This window comes from Cyprinodon tularosa, unplaced genomic scaffold, assembly GCF_016077235.1.
Source record: "Cyprinodon tularosa strain WSP-4 unplaced genomic scaffold, ASM1607723v1 ctg903, whole genome shotgun sequence".
In the NCBI taxonomy this organism is placed as follows: Eukaryota; Metazoa; Chordata; class Actinopteri; order Cyprinodontiformes; family Cyprinodontidae; genus Cyprinodon; species Cyprinodon tularosa.
In genome coordinates this window covers 86348-103015 of record NW_024039678.1, presented here as the reverse complement: position 1 = coordinate 103015, position 16668 = coordinate 86348, and the positions used below count along the sequence as shown (strand labels likewise).

Sequence of the window (16668 nt, the reverse complement as noted above, 5' to 3'; positions counted from 1 at the left end):
AGAGCTCCTGGGTGTCGTTGAATGTGTGCCTACAGTGTGTTTTAAAGACATTGCAATTAGTGGAAACAATTTCAGGGGTGAATATAAAAGAAAATCTTAATCCACTAAATCTTTCGCGACCCCCATGCAGTACCTCTGTGGAGCCCCTAGGGGTCGGGGCCCCCCTGTTGAAGACCTCTGACCTAGACAACCACCGGTTGAATGACGACATGCGGCTAAACATGTCATCACTGGTCAGATCATGGAGGGGACCAGAGAAAATTAGTCTGACATTGCTTTGGCAAAATTACACATAGAAGCAACAGTAATTTTAGTGACCTCCGATCGGCGTAACCGGGTGTCATTACCACCAGCGTGAATAACAATCTTACTGTATTTAACCTTATCCTTAGCCAGCAGTTTCAAGGAGGATTTGATGTCACCCGTTCTGGCCCCCGGCAAACATTTGACTATGGTCCCTGGTGATTTGATGTCACCCGTTCTGGCCCCCGGCAAACATTTGACTATGGTCCCTGGTGTCTCTAATGCCACGATTCTGACTATGGAACTGCCAATCACCAGAGTGGGCTTTTCAGTGGGTGTGTCACTGAGTGGGGAAAACCGGTTAGAAACGTGAACCGTGTGAAACTGACAAGTGCTCAGTAGAAAAGTGCAGCAGAAGGCGTTATGTTTTAAAGTGGTTTTAAAGTGGTTCTGGTCAGTTAGAGTTAGTTTGATACAGAGATATCGCAGAAAAAATTACTTTAATTCAGACGGAGATAGTCTGGACAGTAACAACGCTGCTCAACAGTCAAAACAGGAAGTGAACATGATACGTCTCACCAACAACAGTAAACACACAGCCAGGCAGAAGAGCTCCAAGCCAGCTCCCATGTCAGAGGATGAAGAGAGCACATCCAGTTAGTCACAGTCAGAGAAACAGGACTACACTGGAAAACAGGCTGTTCTATTCTACATATGCAGTGTATTTATATCCCTAAAAACACTGCACAGTTTTATTTTTTACTCTGTCACTTACTGTCTTATTTTTATACACTTTTAAGGTCCACAGCTGTGTGACCACTTTAGCAGTAATCTTTAGCTGCTGTAACACAATTTACCCATTATGGGACAATAAAGACAATTTGTATTCTATATAGGCCTTATTTATATATATATATATATTTATATATAAATAAATACATTTATATAAATAAATATATAAAAAATGTTTATTCAGTAATGTTTAACAAAGCTCTGCTGTTACAGTCCGTCATTTACACAAAGCAGGTTAGGGTAGCAGGTAGACCTCCCCAAGAAGGCGCCCGTAATTTCTGTGCTACAACAGTAAATGCTGAGTCTATTCTTATATGTATGTGTGTGAGGACCATCTCAGCTCCTGAAATAGGACACACACTTGGAAGTTGTTTTTTTTCCGTCATTCCTTTTTCATATATCGTTTCTCCTGACTGCTTTGCTTCAGTGATCTTTAGATGGATGGAAATAAAATCCAAACCGTTGACTCCATAGCATTCTCTGCAGCAGAAATCCAGTATTCCTCTGAAAGGTCTTCCCAATTGTAGTGTGAAATTTTATTTTTATTTTTTCCTGCGCTTGTTTTGATATAACTTGGATGAATGTTTTGGGTAGTTGTTGTTGGACCTAATTTTCTTTTTTACTTTGTCCATTTGAACTTTATTTTATTCTTAAATGTATATATATTTTTTGTGTTATTTGCAGAGTTTATTTATGGGTTAGTTGTTGAATTTGTGTATTTGTTTGTTGTTTTGTCATTTTTCTTTCTTTATTAAGTAAAACAGGAAGAAATGTGGGCGGTCCACTTTCTATAAATGTAGGAGCCTGGTAAGGACCAGCAGGCATTTGGGTTAGGGGCCTATGGTTTTTATCAGTGCAAGAGAGGTGACAGAGCAAGGGAAAGTTTGAACTCTGTAATGTTGCTAAACATAGGAAATAAATCAACTGAACATCTACAAGTTTGGACTTCAACTTCTTTTGCCTGCGTCAAGAAAACATGACGCCTGTGCCTAAGTGGAACTTTATTGGATGTTTAGTGTGACAAACAATCGCCACTACAGTTGTGTTTCTGTAGAATGATCCTCTGACTGCAGAATTCTGCAGTAGCCGCTTTGGTCACTGACCCAGATCATCATACAGGCTTCTTTGTCTTATTCTGGGATCTTAACTCTTGCGTTCTTGCTGCAGTCTTCTTCAGGATACAGCTGCTATATGAAGGTATTCACTGCTGTCCCTGAAGCTGCTCATCATACGGTCTGCAAACTCTCAGAATCCTGTCTTCTACAGATGTGGCTTTGCATCATCCAGACCTTTTTCTGTCAGGATTTCCCCACTTTTCCAGTGATGATAAAGAAAATGGTAGAATTCAAATTTACCCAAAAATTGATTCCACGGTTTCCGTTTGAACTTCACTTGCTTATTTGTACAATGCTTTCATTTTAGACAGCAACGAAACATTAAACTGACTAATCTATGTTACGCTTGTCTTTTTAGGGTGAAGGTTGCCCTTTAAAGTGGGGGGGAAAGGAGTGATTGCTGCTCTTAGAGGATTAGGATTAGCAATAATTGTTTCCCTAATTATAATCTAAAGTAAAAATAACACTGAAAATGTAGATGAAAAAATATAAAAAGTAAATAAAGTGTTTTTACTATTATAAATTGTAACTGTGGACATTTTTACAGTATAAAATGTGAGTGGCTGTGCTTTGCAACGTGAATCCATCCTATCAGATTATTTCCCACTAAGAATATTTAAAATAAACTGAAACATTTGTTTGTTTTCAGCATAAAAAAATAAAACTGAAAATTGGTTCAATATTCAGAAAGTTAAAGTTGATTAAAACTGATTCTGTGAGCAGAGCTGAGACCGCCCTAAGATGGCGTCCATGCGGGCCTATGGGTGACATCATGGCGGAGGCTCTGGATGTTCTGCTCTGTGACCAGTAGGGGGCAGTATAACCTTAGCAGGGTAAACAGGAAAGCCCAGCTCCAGTTGAGCTCCTGTCACTGGTTCCACTGGTTCATATGGTCAGTCGCTTTGATCCGGGTAACTTTAGAAGTTTTTTCCAGCGGAGCTCCAGCGTCTTGATGAAAAGCTCCCCTTCCGGTGAGGAGGCAGCCTGACGCCGCAGCTGCTCAGCGGCCCGCAGGTCGGAGCTCCTGGGAGGCTTTGGCTCCAACATGCGGCTAAGCTGAGGGGCCTCCATCGCTGCAGGTAACCCCCCACTGAGAGTCTCTGACTCCGGGCCCCACCTTCCTGCCAGCGGCTGAAGAAGCTAATGCTAATGCTAACATGGCTGACCTGATGCGGGCCTTTCATCTCTGGCTTTAATTCACCTGCGGCCTATCAAAGAGGAATGTTTGTTTCCGACGGAAGTTGTTCCTCTGCTACTACCAGCTGACTGCCGCGTGACTCGATGAGCAGGTTGGTGGTAGAAGATGAGCAGCGCCCCCCCCAGCAGACTGAGCATCTATACTGGGACACAGGGACGGATATAGGAAATCTGGGATCCTAGGCAAAGACAGGCAGGGGGCCCTTCAGAATTCAGAAGACAACACATAGATCAGACCCATTATCCAGATAGAGAAATGTTAATAGAATAGACATCCATTATCTGTTCTAGGTTTTGTCCCTCTCTTCTTGTCCCTTTTCTTCTTGCTTTCCTCTCTATGTTTTGTACTCAGCTGACTTTTCATGCTGTCTCTAAAGGAATGAAAGATTTTTTCCAAGCACTAAGCTCACTTAGGGGATTGCTCCTTCCTGTGTTTCCAAAAAGGCCAAAGTAAATAACCCAGTCCTTCTTTTCACTGTAGACAAGCCATGATCTGCTTATCTGTTCTCCTTTTTTCATTTGGATGAAATAACAGCTGCATGAATCATGACAGCAGACAAGATAGAGGAGAGCAGGAGGCGGGGTTACCAATCTACTTGCTCTGGAGAGCAGAGTTCGCTGCTTTTAGATGTTGTCTCCAAAGTCTCCAGTAGCAGTAAAAAGTCGCTAGATTTGGCGCTAGGAGCTTTTTAGAAATCAAAGTTCTAGAGGGGTCTGAAAAGTGGCTAAATATAGCGACTAAAGCGCTAAGTTGGCAACACTGCTCTTTGCATGGTTTGTTTTCAAATGGTTTGCTGCTGTCTGTTTGGACCTTTCTGAACATGTGCAGCAAATGGACTGATCCAATATGGTGGACACTGAAGGGGGGGCTGAGACACACTTAATATTATCAGCGTTCTGATGGCATTTTAGCCAAAGGATTTTTATTAAAAACATAATTAATGTGCAGAAATAAGGAATAGTTGTATTAACCATACATGGAAACAGAGTTTTATGGGGTCCCCAGGAACATGGGGCCCTAAGCAGCTAACAAGTTTTGCCTAATGGGAAATATTCCCTCAATCATTTAGATGTTATTCATTATTCACTGCTGATGTTTGCTTTATGCTCCGCTCATCCGCTCAGTCTAAATATGTCATGTTTATCGTGCAGGCCCCTCTGGGGGCCGCGAGCGTGTTGACTGACTTTCCACACTGTGCAACTAGGAACATCTAAGACCACAGAGATGGTCACATGACGGCGTGCCTTTAGAACACGCTTGGCACTGGATGCCTTAAACATCAAATTAATCAAGGTTTTTAATCTGAATTTTAAACACATCCTGTTTCACATGAATTTCTTTTCAAATTATTGAATAAATGTTGATTGCAGATTAAATTTAGGCTAGAATTTATACAAAAAGCTTTTTTAAAAATGTTTACATTTAATGATGAAAAGGCATCTAAAGCAGTCTGGTAACTAAAAAATGTTTATATAAAACCCAAAGTAAATTAGCCTAAATGTATAATAAAGTATTAGAGCCAGGCTAGAGATTTTTTTATTTTTTATTACGAGAATAAAGTCATCATTCAATAACCCGTTAATACCAATAATACTCCATTATTTAAAAGGATCAAAGCTTTTGAAACCTGTGTTTAAACTCACTATCAAATTGCACACATTGTGATTAAGATCCAAAAAACTCCTCATTCGGAACATGGCAATAAAAACACGACTACTGGCAGAGAGCAGCGCAGTGGAAACTGGTTTTCTCCTTCAATTTTCAGTTCCTTTAGCAGAAACGGGAAGAAGTTTGCATCTAAGTTTGCATCTAAGCTGTTTGCTTTGAGTTTATGATGTCTGTCATGTGACTCAGTCCCAGTTTCATGGGCGCTCGGTCTCCTGACAGGGGCCTGAGTGGGGGGGGAGTGCAGCTGGGTGAGGCTGCAGCTGATCTGGGAGCGAGGTGAGCAGGTGAGGCTGCAGATGGGGAGGATCCAGAGGTCAAAGGTCAGGATCCAGACGTTTTTAATGTTTGCTTTGTTTCTGGGATGGAAAGTCTGCAGGCAGACATTATTTCAGTAATCCACTCGTCTATATATTCATTTTCTAATTCACAGAAATATTAAAAAAGAGACGCTTTTGGTGAATTCACACACCTCAATAAACAAGTGATTAAAAACGGTTTAAATGAAGTCATTTAAGAGAAACGCTTTTATGTTCAGAAAAGCTCTACTTGAGATCTAGATAGAACAAATCTACAGACCTCCAGCGGTTCTAGATGAAGCAGGTCTACAGACCTCCAGAGGTTCTAGATGAAGCAGGTCTACAGACCTCCAGCGGCTCTAGATGAAGCAGGTCTACAGACCTCCAGCATTTCTAGATGAAGCAGGTCTACAGACCTCCAGCGGCTCTAGATGAAGCAGGTCTACAGACCTCCAGCGGGTCTAGATGAAGCAGGTCTACAGACCTCCAGCGGTTCTAGATAAAGCAGGTCTACAGACCTCCAGCGGCTCTAGATGAAGCAGGTCTACAGACCTCCAGCGGTTCTAGATGAAGCAGGTCTACAGACCTCCAGCGGCTCTAGATGAAGCAGGTCTACAGACCTCCAGCATTTCTAGATGAAGCAGGTCTACAGACCTCCAGCGGCTCTAGATGAAGCAGGTCTACAGACCTCCAGCGGGTCTAGATGAAGCAGGTCTACAGACCTCCAGCGGTTCTAGATAAAGCAGGTCTACAGACCTCCAGCGGCTCTAGATGAAGCAGGTCTACAGACCTCCAGTGGTTCTAGATGAAGCAGGTCTACAGACCTCCAGCGGTTCTAGATGAAGCAGGTCTACAGACCTCCAGCGGTTCTAGATGAAACAGGTCTACAGACCTCCAGCGGCTCTAGATGAAGCAGGTCTACAGACCTCCAGCATTTCTAGATGAAGCAGGTCTACAGACCTCCAGCGGCTCTAGATGAAGCAGGTCTACAGACCTCCAGCGGGTCTAGATGAAGCAGGTCTACAGACCTCCAGCGGTTCTAGATAAAGCAGGTCTACAGACCTCCAGCGGCTCTAGATGAAGCAGGTCTACAGACCTCCAGCGGTTCTAGATGAAGCAGGTCTACAGACCTCCAGCGGCTCTAGATGAAGCAGGTCTACAGACCTCCAGCATTTCTAGATGAAGCAGGTCTACAGACCTCCAGCGGCTCTAGATGAAGCAGGTCTACAGACCTCCAGCGGGTCTAGATGAAGCAGGTCTACAGACCTCCAGCGGTTCTAGATACAGCAGGTCTACAGACCTCCAGCGGCTCTAGATGAAGCAGGTCTACAGACCTCCAGCGGTTCTAGATGAAGCAGGTCTACAGACCTCCAGCGGTTCTAGATGAAGCAGGTCTACAGACCTCCAGCAGCTCTAGATGAAGCAGGTCTACAGACCTCCAGCGGTTCTAGATGAAGCAGGTCTACAGACCTCCAGCGGCTCTAGATGAAGCAGGTCTACAGACCTCCAGCGGGTCTAGATGAAGCAGGTCTACAGACCTCCAGCGGTTCTAGATAAAGCAGGTCTACAGACCTCCAGCGGCTCTAGATGAAGCAGGTCTACAGACCTCCAGCGGTTCTAGATGAAGCAGGTCTACAGACCTCCAGCGGCTCTAGATGAAGCAGGTCTACAGACCTCCAGCATTTCTAGATGAAGCAGGTCTACAGACCTCCAGCGGCTCTAGATGAAGCAGGTCTACAGACCTCCAGCGGGTCTAGATGAAGCAGGTCTACAGACCTCCAGCGGTTCTAGATAAAGCAGGTCTACAGACCTCCAGCGGCTCTAGATGAAGCAGGTCTACAGACCTCCAGCGGTTCTAGATGAAGCAGGTCTACAGACCTCCAGCGGTTCTAGATGAAGCAGGTCTACAGACCTCCAGCGGTTCTAGATGAAGCAGGTCTACAGACCTCCAGCGGCTCTAGATGAAGCAGGTCTACAGACCTCCAGCATTTCTAGATAAAGCAGGTCTACAGACCTCCAGCGGGTCTAGATGAAGCAGGTCTACAGACCTCCAGCGGTTCTAGATGAAGCAGGTCTACAGACCTCCAGCGGTTCTAGATGAAGCAGGTCTACAGACCTCCAGCGGTTCTAGATGAAGCAGGTCTACAGACCTCCAGCGGTTCTAGATGAAGCAGGTCTACAGACCTCCAGCGGCTCTAGATGAAGCAGGTCTACAGACCTCCAGCATTTCTAGATGAAGCAGGTCTACAGACCTCCAGCGGCTCTAGATGAAGCAGGTCTACAGACCTCCAGCGGGTCTAGATGAAGCAGGTCTACAGACCTCCAGCGGTTCTAGATAAAGCAGGTCTACAGACCTCCAGCGGCTCTAGATGAAGCAGGTCTACAGACCTCCAGCGGTTCTAGATGAAGCAGGTCTACAGACCTCCAGCGGCTCTAGATGAAGCAGGTCTACAGACCTCCAGCGGCTCTAGATGAAGCAGGTCTACAGACCTCCAGCGGTTCTAGATGAAGCAGGTCTACAGACCTCCAGCGGCTCTAGATGAAGCAGGTCTACAGACCTCCAGCGGCTCTAGATGAAGCAGGTCTACAGACCTCCAGCGGCTCTAGATGAAGCAGGTCTACAGACCTCCAGCGGCTCTAGATGAAGCAGGTCTACAGACCTCCAGCGGTTCTAGATAAAGCAGGTCTACAGACCTCCAGCGGCTCTAGATGAAGCAGGTCTACAGACCTCCAGCGGCTCTAGATGAAGCAGGTCTACAGACCTCCAGGGGCTCTAGATGAAGCAGGTCTACAGACCTCCAGCGGCTGTAGGTGAAGCAGGCCTACAGACCTCCAGCGGCTCTAGATGAAGCAGGTCTACAGACCTCCAGCGGCTCTAGATGAAGCAGGTCTACAGACCTCCAGCGGCTCTAGATGAAGCAGGTCTACAGACCTCCAGCGGCTCTAGATGAAGCAGGTCTACAGACCTCCAGCGGCTCTAGATGAAGCAGGCCTACAGACCTCCAGCGGCTCTAGATGAAGCAGGTCTACAGACCTCCAGCGGCTCTAGATGAAGCAGGCCTACAGACCTTCAGCGGCTCTAGATGAAGCAGGCCTACAGACCTTCAGCGGCTCTAGATGAAGCAGGTCTACAGACCTTCAGCGGCTCTAGATGAAGCAGGTCTACAGACCTCCAGCGGTTCTAGATAAGAAAGATCTACAGACCTCCAGCGGCTCTAGATGAAGCAGGTCTACAGACCTCCAGCGGCTCTAGATGAAGCAGGCCTACAGACCTCCAGCGGCTCTAGATGAAGCAGGTCTACAGACCTCCAGCGGTTCTAGATGAAGCAGGTCTACAGACCTCCAGCGGCTCTAGATGAAGCAGGTCTACAGACCTCCAGCGGCTCTAGATGAAGCAGGTCTACAGACTTCCAGCGGCTCTAGATGAAGCAGGTCTACAGACCTCTAGGTTTTTTTTACTGCTCTTAGTTGATGTTTTATCAAACGTTTAGAATCTTTATTGTCAGTTATCAGATAATTCAGATTTGATCATGAATTAATAATGGGTTTATCAGGATTAAAGACGCTCATCAGTCCAGGCCCGATGGGACGCAGGTAGAAAGAAGTCTTTCTGTGTGGCTGTGAAGGAGCAGCTGGTCGGTTGTTTGATGTTCAGTAACCTTTGACCTGCTGGAACGGAGCGGCGCCCACAGTTCCTGCTGATGAGCCTTCCTGTTGGTTTCCATCTGAAAACCAGAGATGCTCTCAGACCATCTGGTCCCTGAACGTCTCTCTCTGAAGGTCTTCCACCTAAAGGAGGCTCAGTGGACAAAGCGGGACACGCTTGTCCCTCAGCTGGCCTTGGATCGTCTCCGTGCTTCACCCAGAGGAGGGCTCTGTTTCTGCCTGTTACCCGGCCTGAGGTGATCAGCTGGTACCGTGCTTCAACATGTGCTGGATAGACTGGCTGGTTTTGGTGCAGAGCCTGGAATGAAACCCTTTTGTCCTCTACTGCTACAAAACCAAGCTTGGTTTGTAAGGAGACTTAGAGGAGAATCAATGCTCTGATATGAACCGTTGATCATGTGATCTCCTGCAGCATCCTGTGACGTACCTAAAGACGGATTGCTTTGTCTACAAACGCTGAACTGGGAGCTTCTTCCAGTCTTCTTAATCTGCCTTCTGTGTGTCTGATTCCTCCTGCAGGTCCAGGACCATCAGCTCCTTATGGCTGTTTATGATGAGAACATCCTGAAGAATCCGTTCTACCTGGCCTTGGAGAAGCAGAGACCTGACCTCTGCAGGAATGTGGCAGACTTCCACGGCATCGTGAGTCACGTTTGCTTGCCAATGTTCTGTGTCCGTATTAGGCCAGGCGTACACTGTGCGATTTTCGGGACGATTTTCCAGTCATGGACAATCTTTCGATCGCGCCGACTTTCAGCCTGATGGTGTGTGGTGTAGTGTATGGGGGGGTAATGAGGGGCAATCAGCCTCTAACGACCACCTCTCCATCAGGGGAGGAAGCAGGTCGAGAGAAAATCACTCAGTGATTCAGTGCAAACAAGGATTCCTCTTCTTTTTCTTAGAGGAAAACCCAGAAGCATGGCGGGGGTGCAATGAGTGAAATGGAGTTCTTTTTGTAAAATTGACAGACCGTAGTAGCTACGTTTGCTCAGCCATGTCTTTGTCCAAATACGTTGTCTCCTTTTCTTTTTAGGGCTTTCAGCATAAAATGGCCCATATTGCCAAGGCAGCGCGTTTCACTTTAGTGAGCTTCATATACCTCTGCTACTAGTTTGGCTTCCGGATAGACGAGTCAGAGTAGCGCCATCTCACTGCGGAGCTGTTTTTTAGACGTACAGTGTGAGCAGGTAGATCGCATCAGAGCGCCATGCTGCACATAGATCGTGAGCTGTGAACTCGCACTGTACGACTAATAAATGAATGAGATGAATCAAACTTTCTTTGCTCCTTGTTTCCCTGTTTAGTAAAATAGTCTTTAATGTCAGTCCGCCTCCCCAGCAGAGTAAAACTATGCTGTTTCAGCTCAGAGTTAATGTATTTTATAGAACAATCATCTTAAAGAGCTTCACATGAGATAAACGCCTCCAGTTCTGATGGTAGCTTACAGTGATGGTCATAGTTCATGTATGTGGAGCGCTAGTTAATCGAACCCTTTCTCTGTCCCACATGGAAACCCTGCAGGTTCTGGTTCCGTGTTGTGGAAGTTTGGCCGCCAGCAGCTACTCAGACTCTCACTTTGACAGCTACGTCCTGCAGCCTGTGGAGGACAGATACAAGACTGTGAACGGAAAGGTTTGGTTTTCCTTTATTTTGGGTTCATCTCTATCACATTCTATACAATATGTCAGCACAAGAACCAAAGTATGAAGATGAGAATGTGTGGGACTATTCACATTTTGAACAAAGCCAATAGCGTCATAAGCCCCATTTCCACCACCCTCTGAAAACCGATCCGTGCCGAGGTTGGATCAGTTAACCTTGCCGAGCTTGGTTTCTTACAACCATTTACACACGACGTTAGCACGGTTCCTCGCCTCCTAGTGGCGATCTACGGTACTACTGCTCTAGAGGGAAACAAACAAACTAACATGGTGGCGCCCGTAACTTTCAGGAAATTTTATTTTAGTATCATTGTGATATTTCGTTGCTTACAGAGAGTCAGGCGAAGAAGGCAGCCTTTGGTGAATTTACTCGACAGTCAGCTTTTGGGAAGTGGATACGACAAACAATAGTCTAATCAGGGCTTCCAGATGCAGGAAACAACAACAGACATTGAGGTTCATCGTAGGGAAGCTAGGATTTTTAGGAATGTCTAAAATTTCCCGATTACAGAGGCTGCTCATGAGAACCGAGCCAGAACTGAACCGCATCGAGCCCTACTGATGAACTAGTATCAGTTTAGCGCGGTTCGGTTGGGTCTGGCGCGGTCCGTCACGCGGTCAGTTGTGCCTGCCATTTACACTTCACAGTTATCTCGGTTACCGTGCTCGGACCGATCTCTGCACGGTTTCATAAGGGTAGTGGAAATGGGGCTTAAGATAGCATTAATGCTGCTGTTAAGCTATCGCCTTCAATGTCAGCATGGATGTTAAAATCTCCCACTATGATGACCCTGTCAGTATTTAATACCAAATCAGAAAAGAACTCTGAAAACTCATCTAAAAATTCAGAGTAAGGACCTGGTGGACGATACAAAGTTACAAAAAGAAGAGGTTTTCTGGCTTTGACAATTTGGATCAGGGAAATTAAGGGTTAGATGTCAAAAGAGTTGTAAGTATTAACTCACTTTGGAGTAATCAGTAAGTCAGACTGGAAGATTGTTGCTACTCCTCCTCCTCACCCAGAACTTCTGGGGATGTGAAAATTTAAATAGCTTGAAGGATTTGCCTCATTTATGCTCACATGATCCTCTTGCTGCAGCAAGGTTTCTGTAAGGCAACATAAGTCAATGTGATTATCACAAATCAATCATTAACTAGCAGACTTTTAGAGGAAAGAGATCTTATGTTAAACAGACCACATTTAATCGTTTTAACTTTTTCCCCAATTGGAGTTATTTTAACACATATCTAACACTGTCTAGATGGAGTAAAGAGTGGGTAACAGTAGAGAAGCTGCAGAGAGGTCTGTTAAACTAGGACTCTGCTTCCTGGTCTGCACCCTGGGTGGTCAGGGTTTTGGAGGACTAATAAATGTGGCCAGGTTCCTAGAAAGAAGATCTGCACCATCCAAAGTGAGATGGATGCCGTCTCTCTGAAGCAGACCAGGCTTTCCCCAAAAGGATTGCCAATTATTAACGTAGCCCACGTTGTTTTCAGGACACCACCTAGACAACCAGCGGTTGAATGACGACATGCGGCCAAACATGTCATCACTGGTCAGATCAGGGAGGGGAGCAGAGAAAATTATGGAGTCCGACATTTTTTTGGCAAACTTACACACCGAAGCAACACTATTTTAGTGACCTCCGATCGGCGTAACCGGGTGTCATTACCACCAGCGTGAATAACAATCTTACTGTATTTAACCTTATCCTTAGCCAGTAGTTTCAGGTAGGATTTGATGTCGCCCGTTCTGGCCCCCGGCAAACATTTGACTATGGTCCCTGGTGTCTCTAATGCCACGTTTCTGACTATGGAGCTGCCAATCACCAGAGTGGGCTTCTCAGTGGGTGTGTCACTGAGTGGGGAAAACCGGTTAGAAACGTGAACGGGTTGGTGGTGACCAGTGGGCAGAGATCCACGACTACGCTTTCTGCGTACAGTTACCCAATCGCCTGGCTGCTCAGGCACTTTTGGAGGACAGCTACGTGGGGGGGGCCTACTTTTACTCCTGGATGTTCAACAGCCTGAAGCCTGGATTCTAACTCTGACACCCTCGCCTCCAAAGCTACAAAAAAACTACACTTATTACACATCCCATTATCACTAAAGGAGGCAGAGGAATAACTGAACATCTGACACAGAGAGCAGGAGAGAGGAGAGGAAGAAGGAAGAGTTGGAAAAGAGTCAAGGGAGGGAGAGAGAGAAGCCATAGCGATGCTAAGCTAGCGCTAGCCTACGCTAGCTACTCCTTACCTCCAGAGATAAAACTGTGTGAACGCAGCAAGTGCTTAGTGGAAAAGTGCAGCAGTAGAAAATGCGTTTTTAAGGATTTCTGGACAGTTAGTGTAACTTGGAGATAAAACAGAAAAAATAACGTAGTTCTGATGGAGCCTGAACAACAACACAGAACGTAGCTTAGTAGTCAAACCAGGTTTGAATTTGAATTAGTGGAACCTGTAGAACATTGAGCTCTCATTGATTCTGCTGGTTCTGTTTGTGTGAAGATGAAGGAGTTTTCTGGTCCACCTCCAGGTATCAATCAGCTATGGTCATTTAGAACCAGTCTAGAAGCTGCATTAACCCTGACAGTGTTTTCCTAAAACTCTGAACATTTTTCAAGCATCTCTGATGCTTCCATTTTGGACAAAGAGTCAAAGTTGGTTTTTAATGTTTCACATGTGCGACTTTGTGTCTATTTTGGGTTTCAGGAGGTCAGAATCCAGGACAGGACAGTTCTGCTGGGATCTGGCTTCCCCTCTCCCTCTGTGGTGCCCATCCTGTTTGAGGAAACCTTCTACAATGATCAGGAGCAGAGCTACAGCATCCTGTGCATCTCCAGACCCCTGGAGGTGGAGCCCACCCCCGCTGAGGTCAGTCCACCCCCAGCTTACTGTCTGCGGAGCCTGGAAGATGTCCGGGAGTTCCTGGGCCGTCATGCCCTCAAACTAGACCGCTTCATCCAAAGCTTCTGTCAGGCTTTTGAGGAGCAGGAGAAGAAGGGACTCCGACAGCACATTGTACGGAGGAGTCCTTCAATCTGTCTGATCTTTACTCCAGTCTTTGTTCTTAGCTTGCAGGCTGCATTAACAAAGTCTTTCTGTCCCATCAGGACGCTGTAACCGGACTTTACACTAAATCTCTACAGTGTCTGCTGAGGGACTCTCGCCTGGTGAGTAGATCTTAGACCAGCTTCTTGTTCTGTTCTGGTGATGTTGGGACTTTCTGCCACTGGTTTTTGTCTTTTTTTAGGAAATTAACCCCTTACGCCCAGAGAGCCTTAGGAGCAAATTCAGCCTGAAACTACATCTGTGAATTAAATCAAGTTCAGCTCCAAAACTATAAATTGGAAATACAATTGTTTGTATTTGTGTGACAGAAAGACAATGAGGAATAATCTTCAGGTGGAACAACTATTTTAAATGTCACCATGTCTGATGTATAGGTGATTAAGCAAAGAAAAAAATGAAACAAAGTGGCTACATTTTGCGGTAGGCGGTTTTTTAACTCAAAGTGCTAGAGGGATCTGAAAAGTAGCTAAATATAGCGACTAAAGCGCTAAGTTGGCAACACTGCTCTTTGCATGGTTTGTTTTCAAATGGTTTGCTGCTGTCTGTTTGGACCTTTCTGAACATGTGCAGCAAATGGACTGATCCAATATGGTGAATAGTTGTATTAATCATACATGGAAACAGAGTTTTATGGGGCCCCCAGGAACTTGGGTCCCTAGGCACCTGCCTAGTATTGCCTAATAGTAACCCCCCCCCCCCCCCCCCCCCCAACTGTATCAGATGCACTCATTATGACTGATAAAATGCATTAATATTTTGTGTTTACAGAAACTTCTGGCAAAGCAGGAGCTTCAGATGACTCTCCTCAAACAGGCTGTCGGGGTACCCTCATTAGCTTTGACTTTAATATTTCAAGAATATTGAGACGTTCTGTATAAGACTACAGAATAATGAGAGGCAACATACTCACTCTAAACAAATGTCATTTTTCTTATTTTATCAGATATATCTCCATCATGGTATCCATGATTTGATCTTTAACCTTGTGGGAACTCTGGAAGCCAGCCAGGTAGGTGGGAGATTTCTGAACAGTATTAGTTCAGTTTGTTTCCAACTTTCTTTTATCCAATTATCTATCAATTAGTTTGGTTTTTTATATTATTTATGATTTTAATATTTCATTTTTTTCTCTTTAATTGCTACTGTTTAATTATTTCATTGCCTTTATGCTCCCGTAATGCCCTTTCTTTTGTGCATGCTCAGCTTTATTAAGGAACTCTCCTTGCTGAGTGCCCATATGCTCGTTTTAAAGACCTAGGGATATCATTTTAAATGACAAATAATTCTGGCTTAAACATGTATATAAATGTTCTCTTTATCAGACCAGATTGTGCCAAAATTTAGAACATTTCTATTAAAAAAAATTCCTATCTTAAAATCTGTGTTTTTTTTTTGTTATCTTATGCAGGCCAGTTAGTTATACATCAGCCTGAACACCTAAATCCGGCCAATCATATCTCAACAGTCGACAGGGCGACAGTGGTGTTGGCTGTAGGAGTTTCCCTGAAATCGAAGGATTGACGGTTCAAGCCCCAGTTCCGCTTTTCAGTGTCGTGTCCTTAGGCAAGACACTTCACCTGCATTGTCCACTGATGGTGGTCAGAGGGCCTGGTGGCGCGAGTGTATGGCAGCCCTGCTTTTGTCAGTGAGCCCCAGGGCAGCTGTGGCTACAATGTAGCTTGCCACCATCAGTGTGTGCGTGAATGGGTGAATGACTGAATATAGTGTAAAGGGCTTTGGTCAAGTCTCTTGACTTGGAAAAAAGGCGCTATATAAGTACAGGCCATTTACCATTTTACCATCTGTCAATCAAATGTTTTCAGTCATAGCATCTTGATTCATATGTCGCAGCTAATATACGCGAAGAACTGGCAGCGTTGCGAGGAAAGGGCTCAAACATGTACGGCTGGAAGCCTTCTACACCAAACCAAGCTTCTGCCGCCCTGGCGTCCTCTTCCACAACATCTTCATCCCGCTTTCCTCCTCTAAATAAAAAATGGATGACGGAGGAGACTCATCCACGACCTCCGACACTAAACTCTCCTCCTCTTGCATGTTTCCTCTGTTCATAGCGTTCCTTGACAGTGTTGTTTCTAAGTCACCAATTTAGTGCTACTTGGTCCCAATGGAATTTCCCATTGGGAACCTACTAGCACTAAGATGTTAACTGGTTAGTAAGATGCTTCCGACAAACTGGCCACAATCAAACATGCTTGCAAACCTTGCTCCACAACAATCCCACCCCCTTGATTAACGTCCAATCACATTAACTTTATTCAGTCGTGTAAAGTCGTGCACCACTCGGGAGAATCGGAAATGCAACGGTTGGAACGGCCGCTGCCCTCCGACTTTAATACATGTAAATGAGGAATCTGTTTCTGTTCGACCTCTTTAAGTGGAGAAGTGAAGAATTTCTCTGTCTCCACAAAAAAAAGAATGGCCGTATGTTTGCTGCTGTTTTCTGTGGTGATGTTGACGTTGTGGAGCTTCTCTTAATGCCCCTCTGATGCTCTCCACATCAACAGGATGCGTCTTTCAACAAAATCACCAGGAGCCTTCAGGACCTGCAGCAGGAGGACCTGGGGGTCAAACCAGAATTCAGGTAAGTTCAGGACATTCTGACCTACTTTTTGGAATTCAGAACTGAGATCCAGATGTTTGTGATACAGACTGTGATCCACAGGGTTAAAATGATTGGTGGGGGAGAAGGCAAAAGGCCATTGAAGCTATTTATCACCTCTTCAATGGTTTCAGATCCACTGTTGGTTTTAAGTCTCTATAGTTGGAGAGTGTGGTTCTAATAGCTGGTAAAGATTCTCAGTCATTCAGCTCATAGTCATTCCAAAAAAGTTAAAAACAATCGACTGGACTTTGTTTCCAAGTTTGAAGACGTTTCCCTTCCATCCAGGAAGCTTTTTCAATTCAAAATGTCAGAAAGGCGAGGTCTTCTGTTCCCCT

General features: G+C 45.2%; 1 protein-coding gene across 2 annotated transcripts in view; it reads left to right on the top strand.

The window, feature by feature from the left end:
* Nucleotides 1-2963: 2963 nt before the first annotated feature.
* ankrd27 (ankyrin repeat domain 27 (VPS9 domain)) overlaps nucleotides 2964-16668 on the top strand; it is a 38479-nt gene continuing 24774 nt past the window's right edge. The window contains exons 1-8 of one of the 2 annotated variants that reach the window (XM_038274287.1): nucleotides 2964-3439; nucleotides 9498-9620; nucleotides 10500-10610; nucleotides 13351-13659; nucleotides 13752-13811; nucleotides 14479-14532; nucleotides 14654-14719; nucleotides 16236-16312. In XM_038274287.1, coding sequence (XP_038130215.1) covers nucleotides 9519-9620; nucleotides 10500-10610; nucleotides 13351-13659; nucleotides 13752-13811; nucleotides 14479-14532; nucleotides 14654-14719; nucleotides 16236-16312 — 779 coding nt within the window. In that variant the 5' untranslated portion in view covers nucleotides 2964-3439; nucleotides 9498-9518. The remainder of the gene's footprint in view (nucleotides 3440-9497; nucleotides 9621-10499; nucleotides 10611-13350; nucleotides 13660-13751; nucleotides 13812-14478; nucleotides 14533-14653; nucleotides 14720-16235; nucleotides 16313-16668) is intronic. The other variant, XM_038274288.1, reaches the window with a different exon arrangement.